Source organism: Cervus elaphus, chromosome 18 (genome assembly GCF_910594005.1).
Source record: "Cervus elaphus chromosome 18, mCerEla1.1, whole genome shotgun sequence".
Classification (NCBI taxonomy): domain Eukaryota; kingdom Metazoa; phylum Chordata; class Mammalia; order Artiodactyla; family Cervidae; genus Cervus; species Cervus elaphus.
In genome coordinates, this window is record NC_057832.1 from 119,384,683 (window position 1) to 119,412,450 (window position 27,768).

At 52.9% G+C, this 27,768-nt stretch overlaps 1 protein-coding gene across 2 annotated transcripts in view; it reads right to left on the reverse strand.

The window, feature by feature from the left end:
- The window catches only part of PRKAG2 (protein kinase AMP-activated non-catalytic subunit gamma 2), a 293,387-nt gene extending 282,594 nt beyond the window's left edge, over positions 1-10,793 (reverse strand). Inside the window, exon 1 of one of the 2 annotated variants that reach the window (XM_043873272.1) lies at positions 10,160-10,793. In XM_043873272.1, coding sequence (XP_043729207.1) covers positions 10,160-10,273 — 114 coding nt within the window. In that variant the 5' untranslated portion in view covers positions 10,274-10,793. The remainder of the gene's footprint in view (positions 1-10,159) is intronic. The other variant, XM_043873274.1, reaches the window with a different exon arrangement.
- Between the last annotated feature and the right edge of the window lie 16,975 nt (positions 10,794-27,768).

Here is a 27,768-nt window from a genome sequence, read left to right on the forward strand (position 1 = left end):
TGGTCAACCCCAAGGGCAAACCTGTGGAAGGCAGACCAGATCTTTCATTTTCCCTGTGCCCATCCTGGGGCTGGTGTCTGTCCTGCCCGGCAGTCTTGCCTCCCACCCCAGGCTGCCTGGACCACTCACGGGCATCAACGTGGGGCGGGGGCAGGGCAGAGCAGGGATGGCAAAAACCCAGGTTAAACACAACACAGCTTTCTTGGCAGGTTGTACTAGAATAGGTGGGTGCTGTGGACAGCCTCAACTGCCTTCTCTGTGATAAGGAAAATAACACTGATAATGATGGTTATAGTATTTCACAGGGTTATTTCGGAGATAAGCAGAGTCAGCTTATATACAAGCACACACTTGGCATCCTGAGCAAGTGCCCCATCAGTATTGCTAAATCTGATGACAATGTGTCGTCCCAGAGGGTATCTGATCATCAGTAATATTGATCACAAATGGCACTACCCATCAAGGACCGTCCAAATTGCTAGGAGGAAGAAAGTGCTTTGGGGTGCTCACAATATCCTGTGGACAAGAATGCCCGGGGATGACCGCGCAATGACCACTGACCCCAACAGTGCTGTGAAGGCAGGGACTCTGCTGGATGAGGTCCTGGGGCCCCATAATGTACCACAAACAAACGGTGGGTGTTTTTTTTTTAAGTCTATTTGGTTTTTTTTAAAAGATTTTTTTGGACGTGGACTATTTTTAAAGTCTTTACCGAATTTACTACAATATTGTTTGTTTTATGGTTTGGTTTTTCGGCCCTGAGACTTGCGGAAGCTTATCTCTCCGACCAGGGATGGAACCCACACCCCAGTATAGATTGGAAGGCAAACTCAACCACTGAACCGCCAGGGAAATTCCCGAACAATGTGCATTTAAAAAGTATATAAATTCTCTCTCAGTTCCAGAGGCCAGAGGCTGAAAGCAAGGTGTGGGCAGGGCTACGCTCCCTCGGAACCCCAGGGGAGGGCCCTCCCTTGCTTCTTCAGTCCCCAGTAGCCCCAGGGATCCTTGGCTTATGACAGCATCTCTGTAACCTCTGCCTGTCTTCCCATGATCTTCCTTCTGTGTCTCTGTATCCATGTGCTAAGTCGCTTCAGGCGTGTCCGACTCTTTGCAACCCCATGGACTGTAGCCCGCCAGGCTCCTCTTGTCCATGGGATTATCCCAGGCAAGAATACTGGAGTGGGTTGCCATTTCCTTCTCCAGGGGATCTTCCCAACCCAGGGATCGAACCCGCGTCTCTTATGTCTCCTGCTTTGACCAGTGACTTCCTTACTACTAGCGCCACCAGGGTAAGCCCCTCTGTATCCATATTTTCCTCTTTTTATAAGGACACCAGCTCTATTGACCTCAGCTTAACTTAGCCATTTCATTTGCAGAGACCCTACTTCCAAATCAGGTCACAGTCACTGCTACCAGAGGTTAGGATTACATCATCTTTCAGGAGACACAAGTCATCTATGATCCCGTTCACCTCTGTATCCTCAACGTCTAGCACGAGACCTGGGAAACAGATAGAAATGGGCTCACGGGTTTCCCAGTTCCAGCTCTAAAGGTGCCCAGTTGTAAATATGCTCCCAGCAACCTACCTCCCTATTTCCTTCCAAATGAGAAGCTGGCCCCCACATCCTAAAATTCTGGCCCCATCATATCCTTCCTCCAGTCCCCCCCCCCACCCAGCACCAGTGAGGTCCCGCAGGACCACCTGCCGAGCTCTGCACTGAGCCCCCGACGGGTCCCCGCAGGAGGTGGGCAGGGCTGCACGCCTCCCACAGCTAAGACCCGGCCTCAGCCACCTGGAAGAAAGGCTGGACCCCTGGGGTGACCCAGAGCAAAGTGATCTTTGTTGTCCATTCATCAGCGACTTTGCTGCCAGGTCAGAGTATATCAACACACAGAGGCTCTGGCACGAGCCCCAAAGCCCGGATGATATCTGATGGGTGTGTGACAAGCCGTGAGCTGGCAGAGAAGGGCTTCCTGTCAACAGGAAGGGAAGGATGCGGATCAAATCATTTTCAAAGCAGGCAGAGGAAGAAAGAGATGAGCGAGATTGGGGTTAACCGTTCCGACGCGGGGCTAAACCAGCCTTCCCTGGAGGGGAAGCCCGGCTGACAAGCCCTCAACCATTTCCTCTGCTCAGCTGCACACAGCGCACAGTGGGGGTCTCTCTAAGAATTCCCTGGGGTTGAGCCATGGGGACGCAGCCTCTCCCCTGAGGCTCCCCCGCCCGTCTGACAGCAAGGTCACGGTCGACTGACCAAGCAAATGAAGGACTTCTTCACCTCCAGTGCTCAGCACAGCATCGGCCACTGTCTGTCCCTTATCTTAAAGCCTCTGACCACATGCTGACATTCGGTTTGCTGTCCAGGGATATCAAGATGGGCTGGGCCACTGTCTGGAAAGAGGTGGGAGTCACAGGCATTCACATGTGTTGATACCCACTGTTCTGGGTCAGAGCGGGGGTAGTGGATGGGGGAGAATGGGGAAGGAAGGCCATTCTAACCCAGCTCTTCCAGGGTCTGTGGCCTGTTTGGTGACCTGAGTAACCCCATAAAAGTGAAATAGTGCCCAGAAACAGACATCGCTGGCAGTGAGCTAAATATATCAAGATGGGAAAAGTAGAAGAAAAACAGATAGTTAAGAAACAGCATCCTGTGGGACCTTTCTAGTGGCTGAGTGGTTTAAGACTCTGCCTTTCAACTCAGGGGACGTGAGTCTGATCCCTAGTTGGGGAACGAAGACCCCATATGCCTCAGGGCAGCTCAGCCCGAGAGATGACAATCGAGGCCCCGTGCCACAGCTGGAGTCTGTGCCCCACATCAAAAGATCCTGCCTGCTGCAACCAAGATCCCACATGCTGCAACTCAGACACGAGGCAGCCAAATAAATGAACATCAAAAAACAAACAAAAAAAGAAACAGCATCATTGAAGAGCACAATTACGTGTCTGGATGGTTTCAGAAGACACAAGCTGATGTGCTGAAGTTAAACAGAATGAAGTCTGAGCAGGTGAAAAGCCCTTGGCAAGTTAAGACGTGCTTCCAGTTTTTCTGGAGTCAGACTTGGGTCAAAAGGGAAACCCCTGGGGGCAGATCAGTAATAGAAGACAGTTTTGCTAGATTTTTACTGGAGGAGGAAACAGGCAGGGAAAGATACCGGTGAAGTGCTGAGAACCAGATCAAGTTTATGATGTGTGGAAAGACACAACCCTGAACACACATGTGTGGGGCCGCCGCTGCTGCTGGAACCACAGAACTCACGATGTCCTTTTGGCGCAATAATGACCCAGGATATCAATGATCGCATTTATCATGAGGCCACAAGGCAGTGTTCAGAGCCCGGTTTACACAAGGACCTTGAACCCTCCACAGACAGGTGCTAGGAAAGAGTGGGCCCAGGGCAGCAGAGGCTAGACGTGACGATAGGGTCACCAACCATGGGACGGGGGATGCACCTGTTCTCAGCTGGGGACAAGCTGTAAAGTGGGGACAAGAAGATGAGACAGGGAATCCAGCCTGTGAGTCACTGGATGTGTGATTCTGAAATCCACGTGTTTGGTGCTCTGCTTAGGTCACTAGGTGAGCTGGTCCATGGAGATCCACGCGTAGTCTGTAGGGTGGAATCTTCCGGGAAGGGTACCCCTATGTCTGTTATCTGCCTACCCGTGCCCCCCACAGGCCCAGAGCTGGACTGTGCTTAGCTGTGCATTCAGCCGACGCGCTACATGAAGCCCACCCCACAGTTAGTCCAGCCAACACCCTGCGAGCTGCAGAGAGACAGCCAGGCCTCGTTCATAAACCCCGGAGCCACAGAACAGTTCCGGGGGCTCCATGATTGACTCCCCTGCCTCCTCCAATACCACGCTCTGGGCCCTGTAAGAGCCTGTGCTCAGGGTGCCCAAAATGCATCAAGCCACTGAGGGGCAAAGTCAGGAAACAATGCAGTGAGGTCTAAGAGGCTGGACCACCAGCGAGTACTCGGGCTGGGGGCCTGTCTGGACACTCATCTTTATCTGGGAGCCAGAACACTCTACCTTTGTTCTACCGTCAGCAGCCAAGAGTCTCTCTTCTCAACGGCAGGTGGAAGAGTGCAGATGCTAGAGAGATGGATGGATAGCTACACAGATACTTAGATGGGGGGATGGACAGACTGATAGAAAGAATAACATGGGGGCAGGGGGCTTCCCCGGTGGCTCAAGTGGTAAAGAATCTGCCTGCCAAGTGCAGGAGATGCAGGAGATGTGGGTTCAACCCCTGGGTCAGGACGACCGGCCTGGAGAAGGACATGGCAGCCTGCTCCAGGACTCTTGCCCAGGAAACCCCATGGACAGAGGCGCCTGGCTACAGTTCATGGGGTCGCAAAAAAGTCAGACACGACTCAGCACACGCAAGAGTCACAGCCCACACACTGAGGAAGTTGGAAAGCAATTCTTTGTTAAATCCCTGGAGGCCTGAGAGTCACCCAGAAAACTTATCAGAAACAAAGAACCACAGGTCTCACGCCCCAGAGACACTGATTCAGCAGCTCTGGACTGAGCCCTAGGATGTACATTTTAAGCAAACACTGGGAGGATCGACTTAGGCTGGTCCGTAAGCTGCACTTTGAAAAACACTGTCCTAAACCCTAACCCATCGTGCTCAAGGTGGTACACGCTGACCAAGGTCAAGGCCAAAGATGATACACACCCCCGCACCTTGCCGCACGGCACCCGCTTTCCCTTCACCGAGGCTTTAGTCCAGGAAGTTCCAGCGGCGAGGTGGGCAGTGAGCAGTCCTGCGCAGGGTAGAAGGCAGCTCCCAGTCCTGGGCGGGGCCCCCTCCTTCATGCCCTGCCCAGCAGAGAGAATCTGGCTGGATGGAGGCTACTGGTCCCAGGCCCATCTACAAGGAGAAGGGCACTGGGCTTCAGGCAGCGCGAAGCTTCCCTCGGGAGACACCACAAGCAAAGACGTCCCCAGCGACCGGCCCAAGCCACTCTGGGTCTCCATGACCTCTGAGGCCGGCCAGCTGCTCCTGGCTCTATTTCTAGGCTGTCTCTGGGGACTGACACGGATTTCTGCTGCCCCTCTCCCAGGAGATGCAGGGGCTGGGCACTCTGGCAGCAGTAAGTATCGGGCCACTGTCTCAGACCGAGGCTGACCTCCCCCAGCTGCCTCCGTGTCCCCACAGGCCCCCACGTGGGTCCTTCTCTCCAAAGTCCTCCCTGCCCCCCGGCCTCCTACCCCATCATTGGCCTGTGAACAGTCCCAGGGTCCCATAAGACGGTCAAAAAGACAGCCAGCGGTCACCACTTACAGTAAGGCTGCACATTAACAGGGCACATTCTTTTTCTCGGACAGAAAGGAGGAAAGCACATGGTAACTCCCAGCGATGGCTGCTCGGGCAGAGGGTTCTGGCAGGTCGCCAGGCACAGCTAGGCTTCTAATGAGCTCTTTTCTAAAAGCATTCCCACCACCTGGATGACTGCTCCTGCCTTCCATTAGGGATGAAGGCGGAGGAACGCGAACCCAGGCGAGGTGCCAGCACACCACGACTCTGAACGCTACGCTTGTCTTGCTACTTTTAAAGGCCCAGGACAGCCCCAGAGGAGCCTGCACACAGGCGTTCCTCTCCTCTCCCTCCTCCCCTTTGCCCAGACAAGATCTAAGAGGGTCTCCCCCAAAGGTGACCCACTCCGAGACCGAAGCCAAGCAAGGCAACACCCTCTATCAGGCCCAAGGGCCATTCTCCCTTCAGCAGAATTCAGTTAGTGAATTACTTTAGTTAGTAACTGTGGGTCTCCACCACCCACTGTCACCTCAGCCCTTAGTCTATCCCCTAAAGTTGATTCCTCTTTTCCATTATCTCAGGGCACAGCATGTGCTATGCTGCTGGCGGGACAGCAGGGTAAAAGAGGGTTAAGGATATGATTTAAAAGACTTCCCTGGTGGTCCAGTAGTTAAGCATCCATCTGCCAATGCAGGGGACACTGGTTTAATACCTGGGCCGGGAAGAACCCACGTGCCTCAGAGCAACTAAGCCCGGAAGCCACAACTACTGAGCCCATGAGCTGCAACGACTGCGCTCACACGCCCTAGAGTCTGTGCTCCCCAACAAGAGAAGCCACTGCAATGAGACGCCCCCACTGACCATCACCAGAGAAAGCCTGCCTGCAGTAATGAAGACCCAGTGCAGCCAAAAAAAATTACAAAGTAAAAAACAAAGAAGTAAAATAAATTAAAAAGAAAGATCTAGATTAAAGAGCCTAGGATGGAGGTTTGCAATTATCTCCCCCAACATCCTTGGTCATAGTTCTGTTTACGCATCAGATGTGAGGCTGGAGACTGAGTCCAGTCATGTCCATTTCAGAAAAAAAGCCCAGCTGCTTTGGATACCATAGTTAGTGTCACTGGCCGCCACCAAAGGACCCCACCACTGGATTGCCAGAGCCACGGTATCTTCCAGAAGCCGCTCTTTAGAATCCCGAGCATCCTGGGAAACGAACACCAATGACCACCAGGTGTTGGGGGAGGCGGCAGAAGTGATGCCCTTTGATTCGCTGCTCAAGTCCACCTGGGCTGTGACAGACTCACAATCTTCCCCCAAGAACCGGCTCCTGATACCAAATGTCCTGCAATCCTAAAGCCAGCTCAATCCCTTGCCATCCATCAGCCACCACGGCTGACCATCTTCCATCTTGCCTCTGTCTGTTTTCTCTTATCATTACTACAGTTCAAGCCCTCAAATGCTGATCTCTGGGTTTTTTACCCAAGCATTTGATCGCTTCCTTTGACACCAGCCCAGTCCCCATAACTCTGCTCCGCGAAGTGGTGTCGTCATCACTTTTAATTGCTTCTTACTTTAAAGTGGAAGTGAAGTCGCTCAGTTGTGTCCGACTCTTTGTGACCCCATGGACTGGAGCCCACCAGGCTCCTCTGTCCATGGGATTCTCCAGGCAAGAATACTGGAGTGGATTACCATTTCCTTCTCCAGGGGATCTTCCCAACCCAGGGATCGAACTCCGGTCTCCTGCACTGCAGGCAGATTCTCTACCGTATGAGCCACCAGGGAAGCCTCTGACTTGAAATTCCCCCTCAAAACAGTGAGACAATGACTTGGATTCAGTAGTTTATCCCAGGGAGCGGGGGAGGCGAGGCAAGGAAGTCAGGCCAGACAGAAAGAGCAGGTGAATGACTGCTAAGTCCACCACTCTGGGCAACCGGGGCTGGGTCCTGCTGGGACCCTTGGAGGCCTCCACAGAACCCAAGATAGAACCTTTTCCCCCACCTGCATTCCTCCTTGGTGAGGGCTGCCCCTTTAGAGCATAATCCCAACCCCGACATTCCCACTCCAGCCTGTACTCAGGCTGAGCGAGCTGCCACTATTCAAGAGGCGTCCTTGAGGAGCAGAGAGACAGTGAGCAGCCGTGATGTGGAGTGGAGCTGTCCAGCAAGGCTGCAGGGAACCCCGGGTGGGCTCTGGGCGCAGCAGGAAGGACACCCATCGCATCTACTGAGCTTCCCAAGGGCTCCAGGGGGGGGCATCCTCATTCCTGGGCCTAACTCCCAGGAAGCACTCCCAGAGAAGACACAGGAGGCCAGTTAAAGTGGAACTGTGGGTAACAACGGACGGTTTTTCTTTTAGTATAAGTTTATCCCAAATGGTGCCTGGCACATTCGTACACTAAGAAGTTGTTCAGTGTTTAAAATTTGAATTTAACTGGGCATTTAGTATTTCTACTTGCTAAATCTTATAAGGCCGATAAAAGGCTCTCCTTGATCTGACCTTCACGTATTTCCGATTACCCTGATTTCTCAAACCCTTTCGTCCATGAAAAAGGGGTCCTTTGCTAGATCTGGAAACAGCCCCACACATCCCAACTCCAGAGGGGGGCTCAAGCTGGTTCCCTGGCAGGGGTGATCCCCCGCCATGCCCCTGACACCTCTCTGTCCTGCCTACCACCTCTGGGCGCAGAGTCTCTTTGAATATGTCAATGCCCTGCCATCTCTCCCTTCTCTCCCCTCTGAAAGCAGGTACCGCCTGCCCCGGTCAACCTGTCATCTGCAAACATCTGTCTGAATGCCACATTCTCCCAGCTGGCATGTAACTCTCACCCAGCCCAGCACAGGGACCCACAGGTAATTACTAGTTGTTAGTGACAACACCCTCTTGGTTGCCCCTGCCCCCAAACACACAGTAAATGCAGGCCCTGTGAAAGCACAGACAGAGGCCCTCTCCTTTCCCCCTGGATCTCACCATCAAGGAGCACAGCCCACGTGCTGTGGAATAACTGAGTGAACGGTACTTTCTGTAAGGGCTGCATCGGGCCAAGAACGACGTCTAAAGCAGCCAAAGTCATCACCAGCAGCAGGAGGGCTGGTGAGAGGATTCCAACTCTATGGCGGCTTTTCCGCCGTCACACGTTGGCTGCTTGGTCCTTTTCGGGGTTCTGGGTTTTGCCCTCCACCCCTCCGGAGCGTGCCCCACACACGTGTGCCCATTTGAGACCAGCATGAATAGGATATGGCCTGGGCACTAGTTGTCATTTTCTTTTCTCTCTTTTAAAGTAGATGCTCTGATCTAAGTGTAATAGCCACACATTCATATAACAGTTTGCACTGGTATGAGCTTTCCCGCGAGTTATTTTATATCAACAGACTTGAAAGGGGGACAAAGCAAAGCTATTATCTGTTTGACAAACAGGAGAAGCTGAGTGGTTAAATGGCTCCATCAAGTGAAGACTACCAGAGGGAGGCTTCGCCTACTGCTGTCTAACTTTTCATTTACAAATATGGCTCAAAATATCTCACGTTAGGAATGTAAACAGGACTATCTCATTTTCAAATAGGATGTTTATTTTTTCAAAGGCATGCTTATTCCTGCAAGCTTGGGTCACCACCCTGGTGGTCACACTGCAAGCTTGGGCCCAGTCACCTGCTCCCTCAGCTCTTCCTTGCCAGGGAGGGCTGGCCACCTGTCCCAACTTGGGGCTGCTCCCTGAAGTACCCATCAGATGTCTGGGGCTCCCCCAGTACCTGACCTTCCTGGCCAGTGTTTGCACACAGGACTGGGAAGGAAGCGCAGTCAACAAACACCGGAGTGAAGTGCCCAAGAGAGTTCCCAGCAGAAAATGCTTGGCCAGCACCCCACCTTCCCCTGCCTCACTCCCCCACCCCACCCCAGCGGCTGTCAGGAAGGATTAGCTTCCAGGAGGTGTCTGTAACAAGGTGAGGTGGGAGGCAGCCCTGTGCCCAAGACCGGTCACCCATCATCAACATTACATCCTCCACGAAGTTCTCTTGTGTGTGTGTTTGGACACATGTGTACTCGGTTAGTGAAGGCTGGGGGTGTGACCCAGCTGGGGGCTTCCTTCAGGTGCAGGTAAGGGCTGCAGGGCTCAGCATCAGACCAACCCCCCATCCACCCACCCATGGAGTGGCTAGGGAAGGCTGCGGGGGGGCCAGGGGCAGGCAAACCGCAGGGTGGGCGCACGACCCCAGCCCGCCACGCCCTCCAGCCGGACAAAGTCAAGCTGCAGACTGATCGATGTCGCCAAAGTCCGGCCCGGCGGCCGGCGTGACCAGGGCTGAAGTTCGCGAGGGCCGTGCACGCCTTAGGGGGTCTGGAGCCTCCAAATGCCTGAAATGTGCTCCCAGGGTCAGGCACTGGGGCCGGCTGCAGAGGAGCCTCCCGCCCCGGGTCCAGAGACACCCGAGGGAAGATGAGGAGCTGGGTGCTGGGGAGCGGGATGGAGGGGGGGTCCGTTTAAGGGCGCAGCTACACAGCCACCGCCCCCTCCCCCGCTGTCCCCACCCACCGCCCCTCCCGTCGGTCCCCAGCCGCGGCGCGCGGCTCCACCTCCCCGGAGCGCAATCCACACGGTCCTCCTTCAACAAAAACAACCCTACGCACCGCCCCCCGCACCCGCACCCGGCGGGATCCCGGGCTACGCCCAGCCCGCCCGGCCGCAGACGGTGGGTCGCCCGGCCCGGGCGGCACGCGGGCGGGGCGGGAGAGGGAGCCCCAGCCCGGCGGCGCAGCTCGGCCCCGCGCCGTCAGCCGTCCCCGGAGCGGCAGGAGGGGCGCGCACGGCGGCAGGGCCGCCCGCGTTAACCGCTTCCGCGCCGGCTCGGAGCGCCGCGGGGGACGGCGAGCGGGAGGCCCCGTGGGGCCGGACTCACCGGAATGTGCACCCGCAGCGAACGCCGCTTCTGGCTGCTGTTTTTCTTGCCGCCGCTCCCGCCGGGGCTGCAAACATCTTTCTTCTTCTTGGTGTCCATGGCCGCGCTTCCCATAACTTTAAGCCGAAGTTAATTCCGGGTGACCCGTTCCTGGAATTCGGTCCTCTCCTTCCCCGTGCCCGGCCCCCGCCGTCGGCCGCGGGCGCTGTTTACTGTCCCCTCCCGCCTGAAGACACCGCGTGGGGACTTCCGCGGGAGGGAGGTGGGGCAGGGACCTCGGGCCCGCCGCGGGTGGCGGTCGGCGGGACCGCCGGGTTCACGTGTCCGCTTCCTCCTACGGGATCGTCCGAGGCAGAACCGAAGCCCGAGGCCGTCCTGGCTCGGGCTACGCGTGGCAGCGGGCTCCCGCCGGGTGACAAAGTTTTCTTCCTTTGGCAAGGCGAGGCAACATTTCCCACCCTCCCGGCTCCCCGCCACTCCCCGATTCCCAGAGGTAATCGGACAGGCAGGTGCAGTTAAACACTGAGAAGCAGCCCTCCTATTGCCTGAGCCTGAGCGGAAGATCTGGCGAGAGCGAGACGCTATATATATTAACGTGAGCCTCGGCCGCAGAATAAACCAGCCCGCAGCCTGGAGCGAGGTCCGTCCCCCTTTCTGGGCGAGGGAGGGAGGAGGAGGAGGGGAAGAGGAGGTGCAAACGCGGAGACTCTGCGCAATTGGACCGCGGCGCGGCGGCGAGCTCGGCTGCTGGCGGCGGGCCGGAGAGCGCGCGGGAGCCCCGCGGGGAGCGGAGGCCTGGGCGCCCGCTCCGTCCCCCCGCCTCCGTCGCTCCGGGGCCCGGGACTCCGAGAAGGGCCGGGCCTGGCCCGGACGCAGGCTGGCGGCGCGGGGCGGTGGATGGCGGCGCGCTTCGAACAGGAAGTGCACGGCGTGCCGCGCGCTCCCCTCGCCACCGCGCGCTGTAGCCCGGGGGGCTGTGGTCCCCTGCGGCCGCGGCGGCGCGGGACCCACTCTGACCCCGGGAGACCACCCCCCCCCCCAGTGTCGGTCATGACCCCCCCCACACACACACTCTGAAACACGCACACGTGCCCCGCAGACCCGGCGGCGGCGGAAGCGCGGGGATTTCGGTGGGATGCGCGCTGACCAGCACGTGCGTCTGGAAAACTGGGGCCCTGCCCGCCGGCGTGCGCGCTGAGATCGCATCGAGCAGGTGCGACTCGGGGTCGCGGGCGGAGTGCGGGTTTTCACTGCCACCCCCCACCGCCCCGCTCCCGGCTGTTTCAGGTTCACCAAGGGACCCGCGGTAAGGGTCGGGCGCGGAGTCCGCAGGCCGGCGCCGCGGGGCACGCGGGATTGCTAAGACGGCGGAGGAAATGGTGGGGGTCGAGGGCTGGAAACGCGGGGCGAGGCGCCCACGTGCTGCCGCGGTCTCAGCCCCACGCGTAGCCCCGGGCCGGCCGGGGGTTCTCTGGGGGTGGCGGGGTGACCCCTCCCACCCCAACCAAGGCGCACCCCGGACCCTTCCCCCACCCCGGCTGGAAGTGGGGCGAGTCCTCGGTAGAGAGTCGCCTGCCCTCCTGCTCGCGGCTCTGAGGAGAGGGTGGCCCCCAAAGCCTCTCGAGCGCCCTGAACGCTGACGTCAGCTCTCCTGCTCCCGGCCGGCCATCAGTGGTGTGAGGACGCAGGTCGCTTTGGGGACGCCCCGGGGGCTGTGAGGAGATGGCCTTCCCTCCTGTCCAGGTGCGGAGGGTCGCAGAGGTCTCCCCCGGGAAGGAGGGTGGGCCCGCTTCAGGGACGCGCCGCAGGCGGTGCCCCCCACCCAGCTACAAGGTACCCTCGTCCAGCCTATCTTCCTGCTTCCCTGTCCAGTCCGAGTTCCTCCGCTTGTGTGAAATCCGCCCCCCAGTCTGGGTGGTGCCTGGTTCAGACGTTCTGAGCCCGTTTCAGGGCTTCTGGAGGGTTCCTTCCCCTCCCGGCTCTCCAGTCCAGAGTGGAGTGGGGGCGCTGAAGACCCTCCCGTCCCAGAGCCGTGCTTTCTGGACTGCTGCCGCAAAGTGGTTTCAGTCGTGTCTAACTCCTTGTGACCTCATGGACTGTAGCCTCCCAGGCTCCTCTGTCCATGGAACACTCCAATCAAGAATACAGGAGTGAGTTGCCGTTCCCGTCTCCAGGGGATCTTCCCCACCCGGGGATCGAACTCGCGTCTTTAGAGTCTCCGGTACTGGGAAGCGGGTTCTTTACCACTAGCGCCACCTGGGGAGCTTTCTGGACGGAAGGTTGCAGTGCCCTGGAGGGGCCCGCAACTGGGTTCAAAAGCCACTTGGCCATCTGGTGTGGAGTTTCTCGCCTTGACCTTTTTTGAACGGCTGGCTGCGGGGGAGGATTTCCGGAAACTCAGGGAGATGACTGCCTTATTCCACTGAACGCTGGAAACACTGTTTAGAAAGAGACAAGTGTGGGCCTTCAGCCTACCTGATGTATAAAGCCCACCCGGACCCACGCAGAGTGATTCTCCAGTTGTCATTTAAATTCCATCTCTTCAGTTTAATATTTTAATCCCTGTCACAATAATAACTGGCCAAGGCAAGGGAATGACTCCATTTGCTGAGAACTGGTTTTGGAAGGAGAAGGAGGGGCAGGAGGGAAATCTGGGAGCCTTGGGGAGGGCCCTCCTGGGATCCATTCAGAATGAGGGCTGCCCTGTTATTTCTCACACTGAGCATTTTGCCTGAGGCCTGTCATGGTTAATGGGCTGTGCCTGGATTGTTAGAATAGGTACTTTTGTCTGTTGATTTGAGTAAATATGCCCCAGCATTTTGGGCTTCCCGGTCCGATCAGCAGTAAAAACACCCACCTGCATTGCAGGCGCTGCAGGTTCAATTCTTGGGTCGGGAAGATCCCCTGGAGGAGGGCATGGCAACACACTCCAGGGTTCTTGCCTGAAGAATCCCATGGACAGAGGATCCTGTTGGGCTAGTCCGTGGGCTTGCCCCATCACTCATTAATAAAATTCATTTGCTCTCTGAGTTTGGTTGGAGTGTTGACTTTTCTGCCTGGGAATCTTAAAACATTTTACTGTATTGCCTACATTTTAAGAGTCCCCCCATCTTTTTTGTTGTTGTTCCACATGTGTTTTTCTTTTTTTTTTTAATCTGGGTTTGTTTGTTTGTTTGTTTGTTTGTTTTTGCTTTATTTTTGGCCATACTGGGTCTTAGTTGCTTTGCCTGGGCTTTCTGTTCAGTTCAGATCAGTTGCTCAGTCATGTCAGACTCTTTGCGACCCCGTGGACTGCAGCACTCTGGGCTTCCCTGTTGATCACCAGCTCCCTGAGCTTACTCAGACTCATGTCCATTGAGTCGGTGATGCCATCCAACCATCTCATCCTCTGTCGTCCCCTTCTCCTCCTGCTTTCAATCTTTCCCAGCATCAGGGTCTTTTCCAGTGAGTCCATTCTTTGTATCAGGTGGCCAAAGTATTGGAGCTTCAGCTTCAGCATCAGTCCTTCCAATGAGTATTCAGGACTGATTTCCTTTAGGATGATCTGGTTGGATCTCCTTGCAGTCCAAGGGACTCCCAAAAGTCTTCTCCAACACCACAGTTAAAAGCATCAATTCTTCGGCGCTCAGCTTTCTTTATGGTCCAACTCTCACTCCGTAGTTGTGGCAGGTGGGGGGGGGGGCTACTCTTCGTTGCGGTATGAGGGGCTTCTCATTGTGGTGGCTCCTCTTGTTGCAGAGCATCCCCTTTGGGAGTGTAGGCTCAGTAGTCATGGCTCTCCCACTTGGTTGCTTCACGGCATGTGGGATCTTCCCGGATCAGGGATGGAACCCCTGTCCCCTGCATTGGCAGGTGGGTTCTTATCCACTCTGCCACCAGGAATGTCCCTGGGTGTTTCTTATAGTTGGTGTCAGAAGAAGCTTACCAGTCATTTTTAAAATAGGTGTTCATTTATTTGGGGCTCTATCAGGTCTTAGTTTCGGCAGGCAGGATCTTTTTCCATTGCGGCCTGTGGGCTTCTCTGCTGGAGGCGCACGGCCTCACTAGTTGCCACACAGCATGTTGGATCTTAGCTCCCCAGCCAGGGATCAGACCCAAGTACCTGCATTGCAAGGTGGATTTTTAATCCCTGGACGACCTGAAAAGTCCCTTACCTGTCTTTTTTTTTTTTTTTTCCTTCTGAAAAGCAATTAATTCATTGATCATACATCTTCCAATCAGTGAAAATGTATAATCAATCATAAATTCTATCAATCATACATAGAATGGAAGGAGCACAGTGATTGATTTGTGTTGGGGTGCCTCCTGGAACCCCTTCTGTCCTTCACCTGGCTGCAAGTTGTTTTAGCCGGTAGCTAAATGTGGCATGCCCAAACCACAGCCTCACTGTGATAACCCTGACATCAACTGTTTCTGAACACCCTGACCTATGACTCCCTTTGCAGAATTAATGCAATCAAATGGATGCTGAACCAAAGAGAAACATTTTATGTAAAGGCAGCATTACTGATTTTACCTTTTGCTGTAGGGTCCAGTATTGCCAAGCTTAGCACTGTTAACGATCCTGTCTATGTAAAATTCTGACTTGGGGGGTGGTATAACATGAAGTTTATAGATATAATTTCCCCCCCCCAAATCAAGGAGAGACTCTTAGTGGTCGCCAAATATCTATGATTATCTCCATAATAGATGTGATTATCTACATTTTCTAATGCGCTGGCAGTTAGGGTAGGAATATGTAATTAATTCTGGCCAAAGAAATGTAAGTAGAATTAGTAGTTTTACCACTGGGTCAAGCAGTGAAGAGTTAGTATGTCTCCCCCATTTCCCCTTTCCTTCCTGCCGTGATCTTGGAGGCCATGTGTTCCGTGTAAGAGGGAGGAGGGCAACCAGCTTACATTGACTTGAGTCAATTGTATTAAGCCACTGACATTTTGTAGGCTTCCCTCGTGGTTCACACAGTATAGAATTTGCCTGTAATCCAGGAGACCCAGGTTTGATCCCTGGGTTGGGAAGATCCCCTGGAGAAGGGAAAGGCTACCCACTCCAGTATGCTTGCCTGGAGAATTCCATGGACAGAGGAGCCAGTTCATGGGGTCACTGAGATGTTGGTAATTATTTGTTATCACAGCATAGACTTGCCTATAAAAAAAATTACTACATTGAAATATTATTTATCTTCATGACTGATGTGGGGGCACCTCCTTAAATTTCACACCCAGGGCAGGAGCCTCATTTGCCTCATCCTCGTGTGATGGAAGGGTGAGAAGCAGAGGTTAGCCAGGGCCGTGGGCTGTCAGGGGACCAGCTTCCATGTCCCAAGAGAAAGAGTTGAGTCCTCCCCAGCTCTGCCGCTGAGAAGTGGTGTGGCTATGAGCAGGGCACTTTCTTTCTTCCGTAAGGAGTGGGATTGCCCGTGGAAGATTTCTAAGGCCTCTTTAATGGAGGCATGTATTGTGTCCCAATTGTATTTTATAGGTCTCGGTTAATTTTATTGCTCTAGGAATCCCTTTTGTAAATATATATTTTTCATTGGAGAGTAATTGCTTTACAATATTATGTTAGTTTCTGCCATACGCTGACATGGATCAGCCACAGGTATACACATGTCCCTTCCCTCTTGACCCTCCCTCCCACCTCCCATCCCGTCCCACCCCTCTAGGTCGTCACAGAGCACTGGGTTTGAGCTCCCTGCCTCATACAGTAAATTCCCGCCGGCTATCTGTTTTACATATGGTAATGTGTATGTTTCAGCGCTACTCTTCCAATCCATTCCTCCCTGTCCTTCTGCCACAGTGTCCTGTTCCCGATGTCTGCGGAAGTCCCTTTTTCAACTGAACTTTTCGGAAGTATTGTGTGATGAATTGAAAATTTAAAACAGACAAGCAAACAGAAGACCGCTGGTCCTTCCCCCACAGATGGTTTAAGAGAGAGCTTCTCAGGGAAAGCTGGTGTTTTGAAGATGTGTCCGTTTAGGGCATGACTTGTCTGGGCTGCTCGCAGTGAGAGTTTCAGATCCATGGCACCTGTTAATATTAGGGGTGTCCCTGGTGGCTCAGACGGTAAAGCGTCTGCCTGCAATGTGGGAGACCTCGGTTCGATCCCTGGGTCAGGAAGATCCCCTGGAGAAGGAAATGGCAACCCACTCCAGTACTCTAGCCTGGAAAATTCCATGGACGGAGGAGCCTGGTGGGCTACAGTCCATGGGGTTGCAAAGAGTTGGACGTGACTGAGTGACTTCACTGGGTCCTCTGGTTAATACTAGATGCCATTGCCAGGGTGTTTTATGTATGGGAGAGGATGTTATTAACCCTGTTTTAACACGTGTTGGTATACTTGCTATACCACCACTGACTCCCCAGACTGACATCCCCTGAACATTTGATGTACCCTCCAGGCTCCAGGTCCTCACACTGGCCACCGTGATGGTGCCACCTGTTCCCCAGCCGGGGCAGCATGTCATTCAGAGATCACTTAAATGCTGCCCTGAGGACACCGACGCTCTAGTTGAGAAGTGAAACACGCCGAGTACAAGTCCTCACAGAACAAACCCTGGATAAGGAGTTTACGGGATGTTTAATTTCACTTGGCTTAGTTTTCTAGATTAACTATTCCCTACCCAGCCTCTCACCCCCTGCTTTTTTTTTTTTTTTTTCCATTTGGTCTATTAATATCCCATGTAAATGGAAATGACTCTGGAAACGATGAGTCATCTCAGTAGAGCATTGACAGCTTAGAAAGTCTTAGCATCCATGGTGTACTCATGGATTTCAAGTTTGCCCTGTAGGGACTTCCCTGGGGGGTTCAGTGGCTAAGACTCCACGCTCCCAATGCGGGGGGCCTGGCTTCAATCTCTGATCAGGGAACTAGATCCCACATGCCCCAGCAAGGAGTCCGCAAGCTGCAACTAAGACCCAAATATATTTGGTGCAGCCAAATACATACATTAAAAAAAAAAAAAAAGACTGCCCTGTACACTTGTAATGTAATAGTGAAGGGGATATTGGAGATCAAGGGTGTGTAGACAGATGGACTTCTGTGTTTGATGGATTTCTGTATTCAGGGGTGTTATATTCCACTGTCAGGAGGAAGAAAGGAATGGACTTTTTGATTACCTATTACATAGCAGACATTGTGTTAGGTGGTTCATATTAATTATCTTACCTATTTCTGTTAAAATCCCCCAAGAAAACTCTCCTCGGCATTTTACAGCTGAGGGAAACTGAGACTTGCTGTCAGCTTCGCTTAGCTGTCCATTTAACTTCTGTCCATTGGTCTTAATTTGCTGTATCCTCTGGGAAGACATTAAAAAATGTGGCCCCTCCTTTTTTAAAAGCTTTGCTCAAGACTGAGTACTACTGAGGAACCTCCTTCAGGGTGACCTTGGACAAGTGATTGAGCATCTTAACTAGGCATCAGGCATCAGCTTCTATGCCTCTGACATAGAGTTGGGGGGAGAATGGTGGTCTATGTAGCCCAGAACACCAGTGACTCAGTTCTGGGCAAAAGCAACTCTAGGGAAAGTGAAACCCTAAGGTTTGGAATCAGGACTCTGTAAATGCTCTGATCACTGATGGGATTCCAAGGTGGGGGTGCGGGTGTTATCTAATCATGAAAACCAGACTTGAGGGTCACATTCCAGTTTTTATTTCCCTTTTAAACTTGGCCACTGATTGGACGACCTCGTGACAGATTTCGCTCCCTGGTGCAGATGGAGCTGTGACTCTCCATCCGAGGGGAGAAGAGGAGGCAGGCACTCAGGACCGCAGATGGGGCAGTCCTGTGACGTCACCTCTCCTGACAGCCCTTTCCTGGGTCCCTTTTGCTTTTCCGGGGAGGACCCAGGCAAGCTGCTCTGTTATCTGTGTTCCAGATTGCTCTTCACCCATAACGCAATATTGTAAAGCAATGTTCTGACCACGAGGCTGTCCCAGTCCTGGAATCCAAGAAGTACGGTGGATTAAGGTGAAGGTAGACTGTGTGGCAATATTCTCCCAAGGGCAGACTTGTTGTTCCTGTCTTTTCTCTGGAGAGTTGCCTGCTGTCTTGACCAGCTCTGTGCTTGCACACAGGCAGATAAACAAGCAGGGTCTGTGTATCCATGCAGTGCTATGCGGGGGGAAGGGTTTATTTGCTGAATAAAAGGATAGGTAACCCCAGCAATTATGCTCCTTTCCTTGACTGTAGGTAATCGACACGTAAACAGCATTAGTTGGGAATGAAATCTTGGGTCCCGCCAATGGCTGCTTTACAGTTTTCTGTGTGACTTTTGTCCCAGTGATCTGGCATTACCTCCCATCAGCGTAGTGGGTTTGGGTTCCCTGGGCCAACGAAGTTGACTAAAGATCTGTTTGCGTTCATTCTCAACCTAGTACTGAGGTTTGAACACGCCATAACCACACAGATTAATCCTGAGAAATGTTTGTTGTTAAGTTGCTAAGTCCTGTCCGACTCTTTACGACCCGGTGGACTGCAGCCCGCCAGGTTCCCCATCCTTCACTGTCTCCCGGAATTTGCTCAGGTTCATGTCCATTGAGTCGGTGATGCTGTCTAACCATCTCATCCTCTGTTGCCGCCTTCTTCTCTTGCCCTCAATCTTTCCAGCATCAGGATCTTTTCTGATGAGTCGACTCTGCACATCAGGTGGCCAAAGTATTAGAGTTTCATCTTCAGCATCAATCCTTCCAATGAATATTCAGGATTGATTTCCTTTAGGATGGACTGGTTGGATCTCCTTGCTATCCAAGGGACTCTCTAGAGGCTTCTCCTCCAGCACCACAGGTCAAAAGCATCAGTTTACCACTATTATCTGACTGAGGCTCAAAACTGACTTCCTGACCTCTACCTCACCCATCTATCAATTGTATAATTTCCCAAGCAGATGAAATCACTTGCAGAATTAGACTGGCCCCAAACCTCATGTATTGCAGGTTCAAATCTGAATGTGAACTTGTACAGGGGGCCACGTCCCAGCACCGCTGTTACCATCCCTTCATGTGACTTGCAGCTGGTGCCCAGACCTGGCCTCCAGAATGCCAGTTACAGGGACTTCCCTGGTGGTCCCGTGGTTAAGACTCCGAGCTCCCACTGCCGGGGGCACAGGTTCGATCCCTGAATAGTGAACTAAGATCCTGCATGTCGCATGGTGTGGCCAAAGAAAAGATGCTGGAAGGTTATCTTAAAAAAGAAAGAGAGTGCCAGTTACAGCTTTTCAACAAGATTCCAGAACAAATGTATTTGCAGGTTTTTTTAGGCTTGGTCACATTTGTGGAACAGAGCACCAGATTGGAGCCTGGATTTCCAGGTGTTTTCAGACCTGCTGACCTCTGAACCCCACTGCGATCCACGGTTATCATCTGGCTCTTAGACATGTTCCTCCTATGAGGGCCCAGCCACATCCAGAGGCAAACCCATGCTTCACCTTGCCAGCCTCTACCCCTATCCCTGTCCTGTAGCACTTTATTCCATAATCAATAAGTGCCCCTTTGATGCCCAGACAGAGCCCGTAAGAGGCTCGGTCCAAGGGCTCTGGACGGACTGGAAGACTCTCAAGGACACAGGGGTTTTGACACAGCCCTCCTTGTGCCTGTGGGTCAGAGCGGCATTTTGTAAAAATGTTCCTAAATATAACTCCCGAGAGTTGCATGAGGTCTTGGGAGAGGATGGGAGAGAGCGATTTTCCAAGTAAAACTCCGTGCCGAGCGAGGGCTTGCGTCAGCTCCTGTTAGATCATTGCAACACACACTCCCGGCAGCATCTTGGTGCCAAAGGACTGGCTTGTTTTTCCTCTCCCCTCTCACTGTGGCCCTTTACCCTCTAGGTCAAAAAATAAAGCATAATTACAGTGCTCATTGTTCTTTGACCAGCCTGAGAGAACATTTTTCCTGCGGTTGTAGCTCGTTCACCCATGGCTCAGGGCTTCCCAGCATCTGGCGGAGGTGGGTACACCAGCTTCTCTGGGCACCCAGGGTCCTGGCGTGTAGTGCAGGGTTGGGGGCAGGCGGGGCTCACTGCCAAGGCGCCAGGGCTTGTACCCTGAGGCCAACACGTTGTCCGTGACCCTTGTGGTTGGAGGCCGACAGAGCAGCTCTTTCCAGCTGAGCTTCAAGGAGCACCTACGTCTCCATAGCACAGAACCGTAGTTCCAAAATCTCTGGTTTATCTTTCCAAGTTTAAGAACCGATGCATCTAGGGCATTGTGCCTTTTAACCACTCCTTCGCTCTGATGCTGCAGCCTTCCTGGAGACTTGCTGTTTTCCATGGGGGTGTGTTTTGTGGGGGGGGGGTCACTGCCTCTGCTTTTAGAGGTTCCCTCTCCAGCCTCCTCTGTGTTTCCAGGAAGGGCACGCCCTGGATCTTCGGCCAACCGGTATCTGGCCAGACTCAGCCAGTAGGAGGTGGTGGAGGAGCCTGGAGGGTAGGAGGGACTTCGTCTCCCCCACTGTTTTGCCTCGGGTGGCATCTTGGATAGTGTATTCGTCCTCCATGGCTCCCACTCCACCAGGTCCAGCTGCCACCGGGCAGCCTCGACTACGGCTCTGACCTTGAACCCCTGAGCAGAAATCTGGCAGCCGTGGGGGTGAACGAATTGGGCAGCTGGGGTGGAAGATGCTACAGGGGCTCCGGAGGGCAGGGGGGTCCAGTGTGGGCAAGAGGACACGGGGGCTGGTGCTCAGAGACTTGTATCCGAGACGAGACGGGGCCAACTAGAAGGACCAGCCCGGCCGACACGTGAACACGCTGTACCAAGCGGCAGGATGGACCCGGGCGGCCCAGTGAGGACCTGTCACTGACCTTCAGACCAGAGATATTCATGGCTCAGGCCAGGATGGGAGCAGCAGGGTGGTGAGTTGTCGCTTCTGAATAGATTTTTGAAGGCAGAATCTCCAGGATGTGTGGACAGGCTGGATGTGAGTTCTGGCAGAGAAAGTGTGCCCTATGGCTCTGAAGAATGGGAAAAGAACAGTCTGTGTGTGTGCTAAGTCACTTCAGGGGTGTCTGAGCGAGTGGAACAATCCCATCTCCCGGGAGGGGCTGGGAAGTGGAGAGTCTGCTTTTAGCTGCAATGAATACAGATGCCTGTAGGACACCCGGGGAAAAACCAGAGGGAAAACACCAGGGCGACATCTGGCTGGAGACATGCGTTGAGAAGTCATCGACCAAAGGCTGGCGTTTCAAGCCGTGAAGCAGAAAGACACTTGGGCAAGAGTGTAGACAGCAGTAGAAAGGGTGAGGACTGCATGGCTGGCCCTCCCGGGGAGAGGTTTGGGGAGATACAGAGGAACCAGCAAAGGGCCCACGAGGGAGCAGTCGAGAATTAGGAAGACGACCAGGAGAGGTGGATCCAGAGACCACTAGACAGAGCATCCGGGGAGGGGAAGAGCGGTCAGTGCTCTGTGAGTGACAGGGGGACGCAAGATGCCCGCGGGCACACACCGCTGTGTGTAAAACAGGTCACCAACAAGGGCCTCCTGTGTAGCTCAGGGAACTCTGCTCAACATTCTGTAACAACCTAAATGGGAAAAGAATTTGAAAAAGAACAGATGCATGTCTGTGTGTGTGCTAAGTCACTTCAGGGGTGTCCGCCTCTTTGCGACCCCATGGACTGTAGCCTGACAGGCTCCTCTGTCTATGGAATTTTCTAGGCCAGAATCTTGGAGAGGGTTACCATTTCCTCGAGGCTCCAAGGGGTCTTCCTGACTCAGGGATCAAACCAGCATCTCCTAACGCCTCCTGCATTGGCAGGCAGGTTCTTTACCACTCGCTCCACGGGGGAAGCCCAGATGCATGTCTGTGTATCACTGAATCACTTTCTGTACCCCTGAAACTAGCAACATTATAAGTCAACCATACTTAAATTTTTTTTTTTTTTTACAGTTAAGGGAAAAGAAAGATGACCGTAGGGTTTGGTGACACAGAGGTCACTGGAAGCCTGGACAAGAGCTCGGACTGGCCGGGACCGCAGCCCTATGGAGTGGGTTCGAGAGGGACCAGTTAGTGGACACAGCACAAAGTGGACGACTGTTCCTGGAGCTTCCCTCCCCGGGGAGGAGAGAGACAGGTGGTGGGGGGAGAGGAACGGGGGTCAGGAGAGGGGCTGCCTTGTCTTAAGGACAAGGAGAATGTCACGGCGTGCTCCTCTGCCAGTGTCACGATTCCGTCTCTGTCGGGAGTGGGGAGGGGGCGGGAATTGAGGATGCAGAAAAGAGGAGGAGAAACTTCGGGAGCGAAAGGCTGGGACAGGCAGGAGGGGTGCTGTTTGCCAACAAGAGGGCAGCCCACCTTGAGACCAGAGCAGTGGGGGGAGGTCTTCCTGACCACCTCTAGTTTCTTTGGGACTAGGAAGCGATGCCACTACTGGACGGGGGGAGAGGTGTGTGTACTACTGGACGGCGGGAGAGGTGTGTGTGGGGGGCGGGGGGATGTTGAGAGAGGAAAGGTGGGGAGTGGCAGGGTGGCTCTTGCAGACGTTCCCCCCACGAGTGGGATGGAGAGCTCTGTGCTGCTTCTAACTCAGGAACACGTCTGGAGCATCGTGCACGTCTGCTTACAGAGCCCTGAGGCATCCTTGGGAACAGCCTCATGGCATTCCATTGTATAAATGTACCCGATTAGTCGCAATTATGGTTTAATCACATTATGTGCGTTTAAACCATCCCCTCCTGATGAAAACGTAGGCTGCTTCCAGGGCTGGAATGCTTGCACACCCGTCTTTTCACACGTTTGGCAGTTGGTGTGAGGGTTCGTCCTCAGATGGGGTTTGCTGGGGCCGAGTGTGTGTGCGCACCTTGTTCATTTCCACAGACAGGAGATTGGTCCTTCTCAGCAGTCCACCGATCCCGGCTCCCACCTGCAGCGTGTGCACACATCCATCTCCCCAGGCCCTCTCCAATACAGGATAGTTTCTAGCTCTGGTACTTTCCAAGCTGTTGGGTGACAGTGGTGTCTCTGTATTTTTCTGTGTCTTTCTTTTTGTGAATGCGGGTGAACAGCTTTCTGTAAAGTTGTATTTCCTTTGCGGTTCCCTTTCTGTGATTATCTGTCTCTACTCTTTGCCCCTTCACCTGTCTTATCTATTTATAGGAACTTTTTATGTGCAAAAAATTAGCCCCTTGTCAGTACTGTGGTTTGCAAACTTTTCTTCCCAGTCTGTTTGTGTTTTGGCTTTGTTTATCTTACCCTTTTTCATTCAGGATTGTGCCCTTTTTTCATTCAGGATTGTCCCCTTTTTGTGTAGTTTGTTCTATTGATTAGTTCTGTATGGCTCCTGGGGTTTTCAATCCTGTTTACAGAAGGGCGGTGAGAGAAGTCAGACCTGCCTCTGCCGCTGCCTGGCGAAGACATGCTCAGATGCTCAGTCATGTCCAACTCTTCGTGACCCCATCACAAAGCCCCTGCCAGGCTCCTCTGTCTGTGGGAATACTGGAGTGGGGTGCCATTCCCTCCTCCACGGATTGAACCCGCGTCTCTTAGGTCCTCTGCACTGGCAGGTGGCTTCTTTACCACTAGCACCACCTGGGAAGTACCCCCACCCCACCCCCAAGGAGTGTCTTTGGTCAATCTTGATGTTCCTGGGAGAGTGTATTTGGCATGGAAGATGCAAGAAGGAAAGGGAAAGAGCATCCTATTTCTTTTATGGTAGAGCAGATTGACCAGTTTAAAGAATGTATTTGTATTTCATATTTTTATATTTTTATTTCCTTATACTCAAAATGCTGTTCAATGTGCTTTTCATAGTAGAGAAAAAATGTTTTGCCTAAATTGACTCCACTATTGAAAGAGGGACGCCTTAGATTGAACCATCATAGCTTCAGGCTCAATATTTTCCTAAATAAAAATGTAAAGCCTCAAAAAACCCCCAAAGTTAGCTCCTTTCTTTTCCCCACGTCAGTCCCCAAAGCAGGCACGTGGCAGTCACACGGTCAGTGCTGTTTGCTTCCCTGAATTCCTCTGGAAAATTGCAAAAAGTCCATCATTTCCTGACACATCCTGTTGCCATCTGAGGTCTACCTGGCCCGCACTCAGAGGTGACGTCCACCCTGGAGGAGAGCTCGTTTCCCAGAAGCGCTGCTCCAGAGTTGCCGTGGGTCCCGGGGCCTGACACCTCGGAGATGGAGCCACCTTCCTCTTTCTCACAGAGCGGTCCTCCTGCACTTGCCTCAGAATGGCTCGGGAGTTTCCTGGTCTCCTTCTGGAGACAAAAACGCCTGCACACATGGTCTTTCCTGCCAAGAGAAGAGCCGGTGCCATGCCTGCGTGTCACCAGAAGGTGGGTGGCTTTGGGGGATGTCCTTGGAGAATAGCCCCATCCCTCGGGATCACCAGGCAGGAGAGCACACTGTTTCCCAGGAGCCGACTTCCTGGCTGTGTGGGTGGAAAGCCCGGAAGTTCACGTTCCCAGCATAGAAGGTGGGGGAGGGGATGCCCACTCACATCCCCTTTGCATTTTACGTACAAGACGTCTGCATCAAACGCTGGCTGAAGAGAGGTTATGTCATAGGAGGTGCAAATGTGGGTTTAGCGTTACTGATTTTCTACGTGTTTTCCGGAATGACTTTTAGAGTGAATGACAGGGGAATGAGTTAGAGGCCTGAAAATGGGATACTGTTTAACATGGAAAGATGGGATACTGTTTCCAGATGGAAAGCAGAATTTTTATTAAGGCAAAAAAGGGATCGCACTGGATTTTGGAAGGCGTGGTGGACTTTGGACTGGCGGCCCAGAAGTGGGGGACAGAGAGTTATGTGGGGTTCAGGTTCCAAGAAGGAGGGTGGGGGACCCTGGTAGAAAAACTGTTTCTACTTGGAACTGCTCCAACCAGAGCTGTGTCTGCGAGGACTCATATTTGTGAAGGCCAGGGGCTGCGTGTGGCTGGTCAACTTGGGGATCTGATCATTTGAATCATAAAAAAGACCTGGGTTTAGACCCCGAGTATACAAGTCCTGTTTAGTTTTAAAACCAGGAACAGTTACTTTCTCCTGAACTCTTGGTTTATTTGTTCCTTGTGGACATGGGGACTGACAGTTGTCTTCAAGGCTGGCCAGAACACGGAGCATGGAATCTGTAACACCCCCACACACATGGTGTCCATTAATTGCTTTATCCTCCTTTGGGGAGACTTGCTTCCCGCACTGGTAGAGGCTGCCCCTCTGACTCTGGGTTCTGGTCTCTGCCCACCAGCTCAGCCAATCATAAGCCCTTCTCTTGGGGGCGTGGTCCTGGGCAGCCAATCAGAGCCCTTCTCTGGGATTCTAACTGGGGCTGACCCCTCTGAAGGGCAGTAGTAGCCTGAGAGGTTGAACATAGCCCAACCTCCAGCTCAACTCCCTCATCCCCACAGGAGGGGGAGAACATGAATGCCTTGTTCCCCATCGTCCCAAAAACCAGCTCCTCCTCCCTCTCTATCTTTTCTTAAGATGGACCTGGATTTTTGTCTCTTGCAAGGTGAGAGTCCTCACTAAGTAACTTCTCACTTTTAGTTAATCTTGTATTTTTTACAAGATGATTATTATTTTTTACAATATTATCTAGGTTATTCTTTCTAGAACAAGGCAAGGGGGGAGCGGAGAAATGGAGGCAGGAAGGGTGAAGAAAAGAAAAGGAAGGCTGTAGGAGCAGCGTTTATAACTCTCACCACTACCTGTGATCTGTTACATCCTGACCTCTCTGCCCTTTGGCCACCCCTGACATGTTCCTCACTGTGGTCAGGGAGCCCTGGTAGCCCTTCTGACCAGGGATCTCCCGGAGGGCCTGCGAGCCCCAGCTTGTGTATCCCCAAGCCTGTTCTGAGAATGGAGCTCTTGGTGGTTGTAACGCCCAAACAGTGTTCGTGGGCTGCCAGGGCCATTGTCAGAGGCTCAGCTCAGGCAGAAGCCCTGGGTGTTCTTGTTAGTCTGGAGATTCAGGTGAGTGTCTCTGATGGGTGTTTATGGAATTGGAGTCCATAAATCTTTTATAAAAAGAGAATTTTTCCCTTTGTAATTGGAGACAGCCTGATTAAAGTATACTAATGACTGGGATTATCGATGTCCATTAGTAATTTTTCAAGTTACCTGAGCAGGAAAAAAAGTAGTGATTAAGAAGCTAAAGCTCAGCATCATCACGTATATGCCAGGCATTTGCCTTGACGGGCATAATTCAGTTCTCTTTATTTTTGGTTAAACTCCCGTGGCACTGTAACCAGATACTTCCAGGCTGGGGAACAGACTGAGTAATGGGAAAACAAGGTTGTTGGGCTCATATACATGGTCAGATTGCTAGTCCAGAAAATTACTCAGATCTGATGCAGAAGAATCCACTTTCCTCTGGTTTACTCTTACCACATCCTCATTTTCTTCGGATCCTAGTATCTCTATTTTTAAATTCAGATTCACAAAATGGCAGATCCTAGGGCCACATGAGATGGCAAAGCACCCCGCCTTGTATTCTACCACTATTCTGCTTTGCTCAGGAGTGAGGTAACAAACAAAAATAATGGTTTTTATAATAGTCCATTGGGAAGATCTGTATTTTTTCTAATGATTTTCCCACGGCTCAAAATATTTTGAAACTATTTTTAAAAAATAATTTCGGGCCAATTGGTGAGGTGCAAAGAACAAAAAGTCTCCATGTTGATAAATTTATGATGGCATATTTGTAAAAGTACCAGGCAAAATCCTTAGTGTGGAAGTGGTGCATAAAGAATCCAGTGCGGAGGGAGTTCCCTGGCTGTCCAGTGGTTAGGACTCTGTGTTTCCACTGCAGGGGACAAGAGTTCAATTCCTGGTCGGGGAACTAAGATCCTGCATGTCATGTGGCACAGCACAAAAAAAAAAAAAAAAAAAAAATCCAGTGGAACTTTCTGCTGCAGGTCAAAGTGCAATTTCTTTGTCACAGTCTCTGTCCACATCTCACTAACCTACGACTTTTGCTCTCCATGACCCTCTTTAAAGAAAACTGGGGTCTGGTTCAGGTGGAACTACTGGCATCCCAGGGATTACTCAGTGTATCTCCCTCACTTATTGTACAATTACAGAGGCTGCTGTTTCCCACTGTGTCTGTGTCTGTGGGGATCCTTGGGAACGTAGATGCCAACATGGAATTAGACATGCAAGAGATGTTTGGGGGGAAATGCGGTGAAGGATAGAGGGATCAAGGTGGGGAGAGCCTCAGACCAAGTGTGGGTCTGACACCTGTGCTCAGAGCTGAGGAAGGCAGACTTGGGTAGGAAAAGCCCCAGACCACACAGTTCTGGCAAACTCTTACAGACCAGTGAGGAGTTCTCCAAGCAGAAGTCAGCCATCAGAGGAAAACCTGGGAGGCAGGAAGGGGCAGCTGTAGACCCTCCTAGCCCCCACGTCTTCTGTGACTGCATGAGGACAGCCAGGGAAAGTGGGACCTCAGGTCAAATGCAGCGCAAACCCCAAAGGGGGTGGTGTCCGGAATGCCCATCAAGGGTGCATCTGCAGCGGGTCATGTGGAAGGAAAGTTGGGTGTCACCTCCATGGCCACTGCGTCCTGCTTTGTACCGTACAAGCCCACCTTTCTGCGCCTGCTTGGGGGGCAGCTCCCCCACGGTTCCTGGGCCTCTCATCTGGAGGGGACTAAGCGGAGGGAGGTGGGGTGACTGG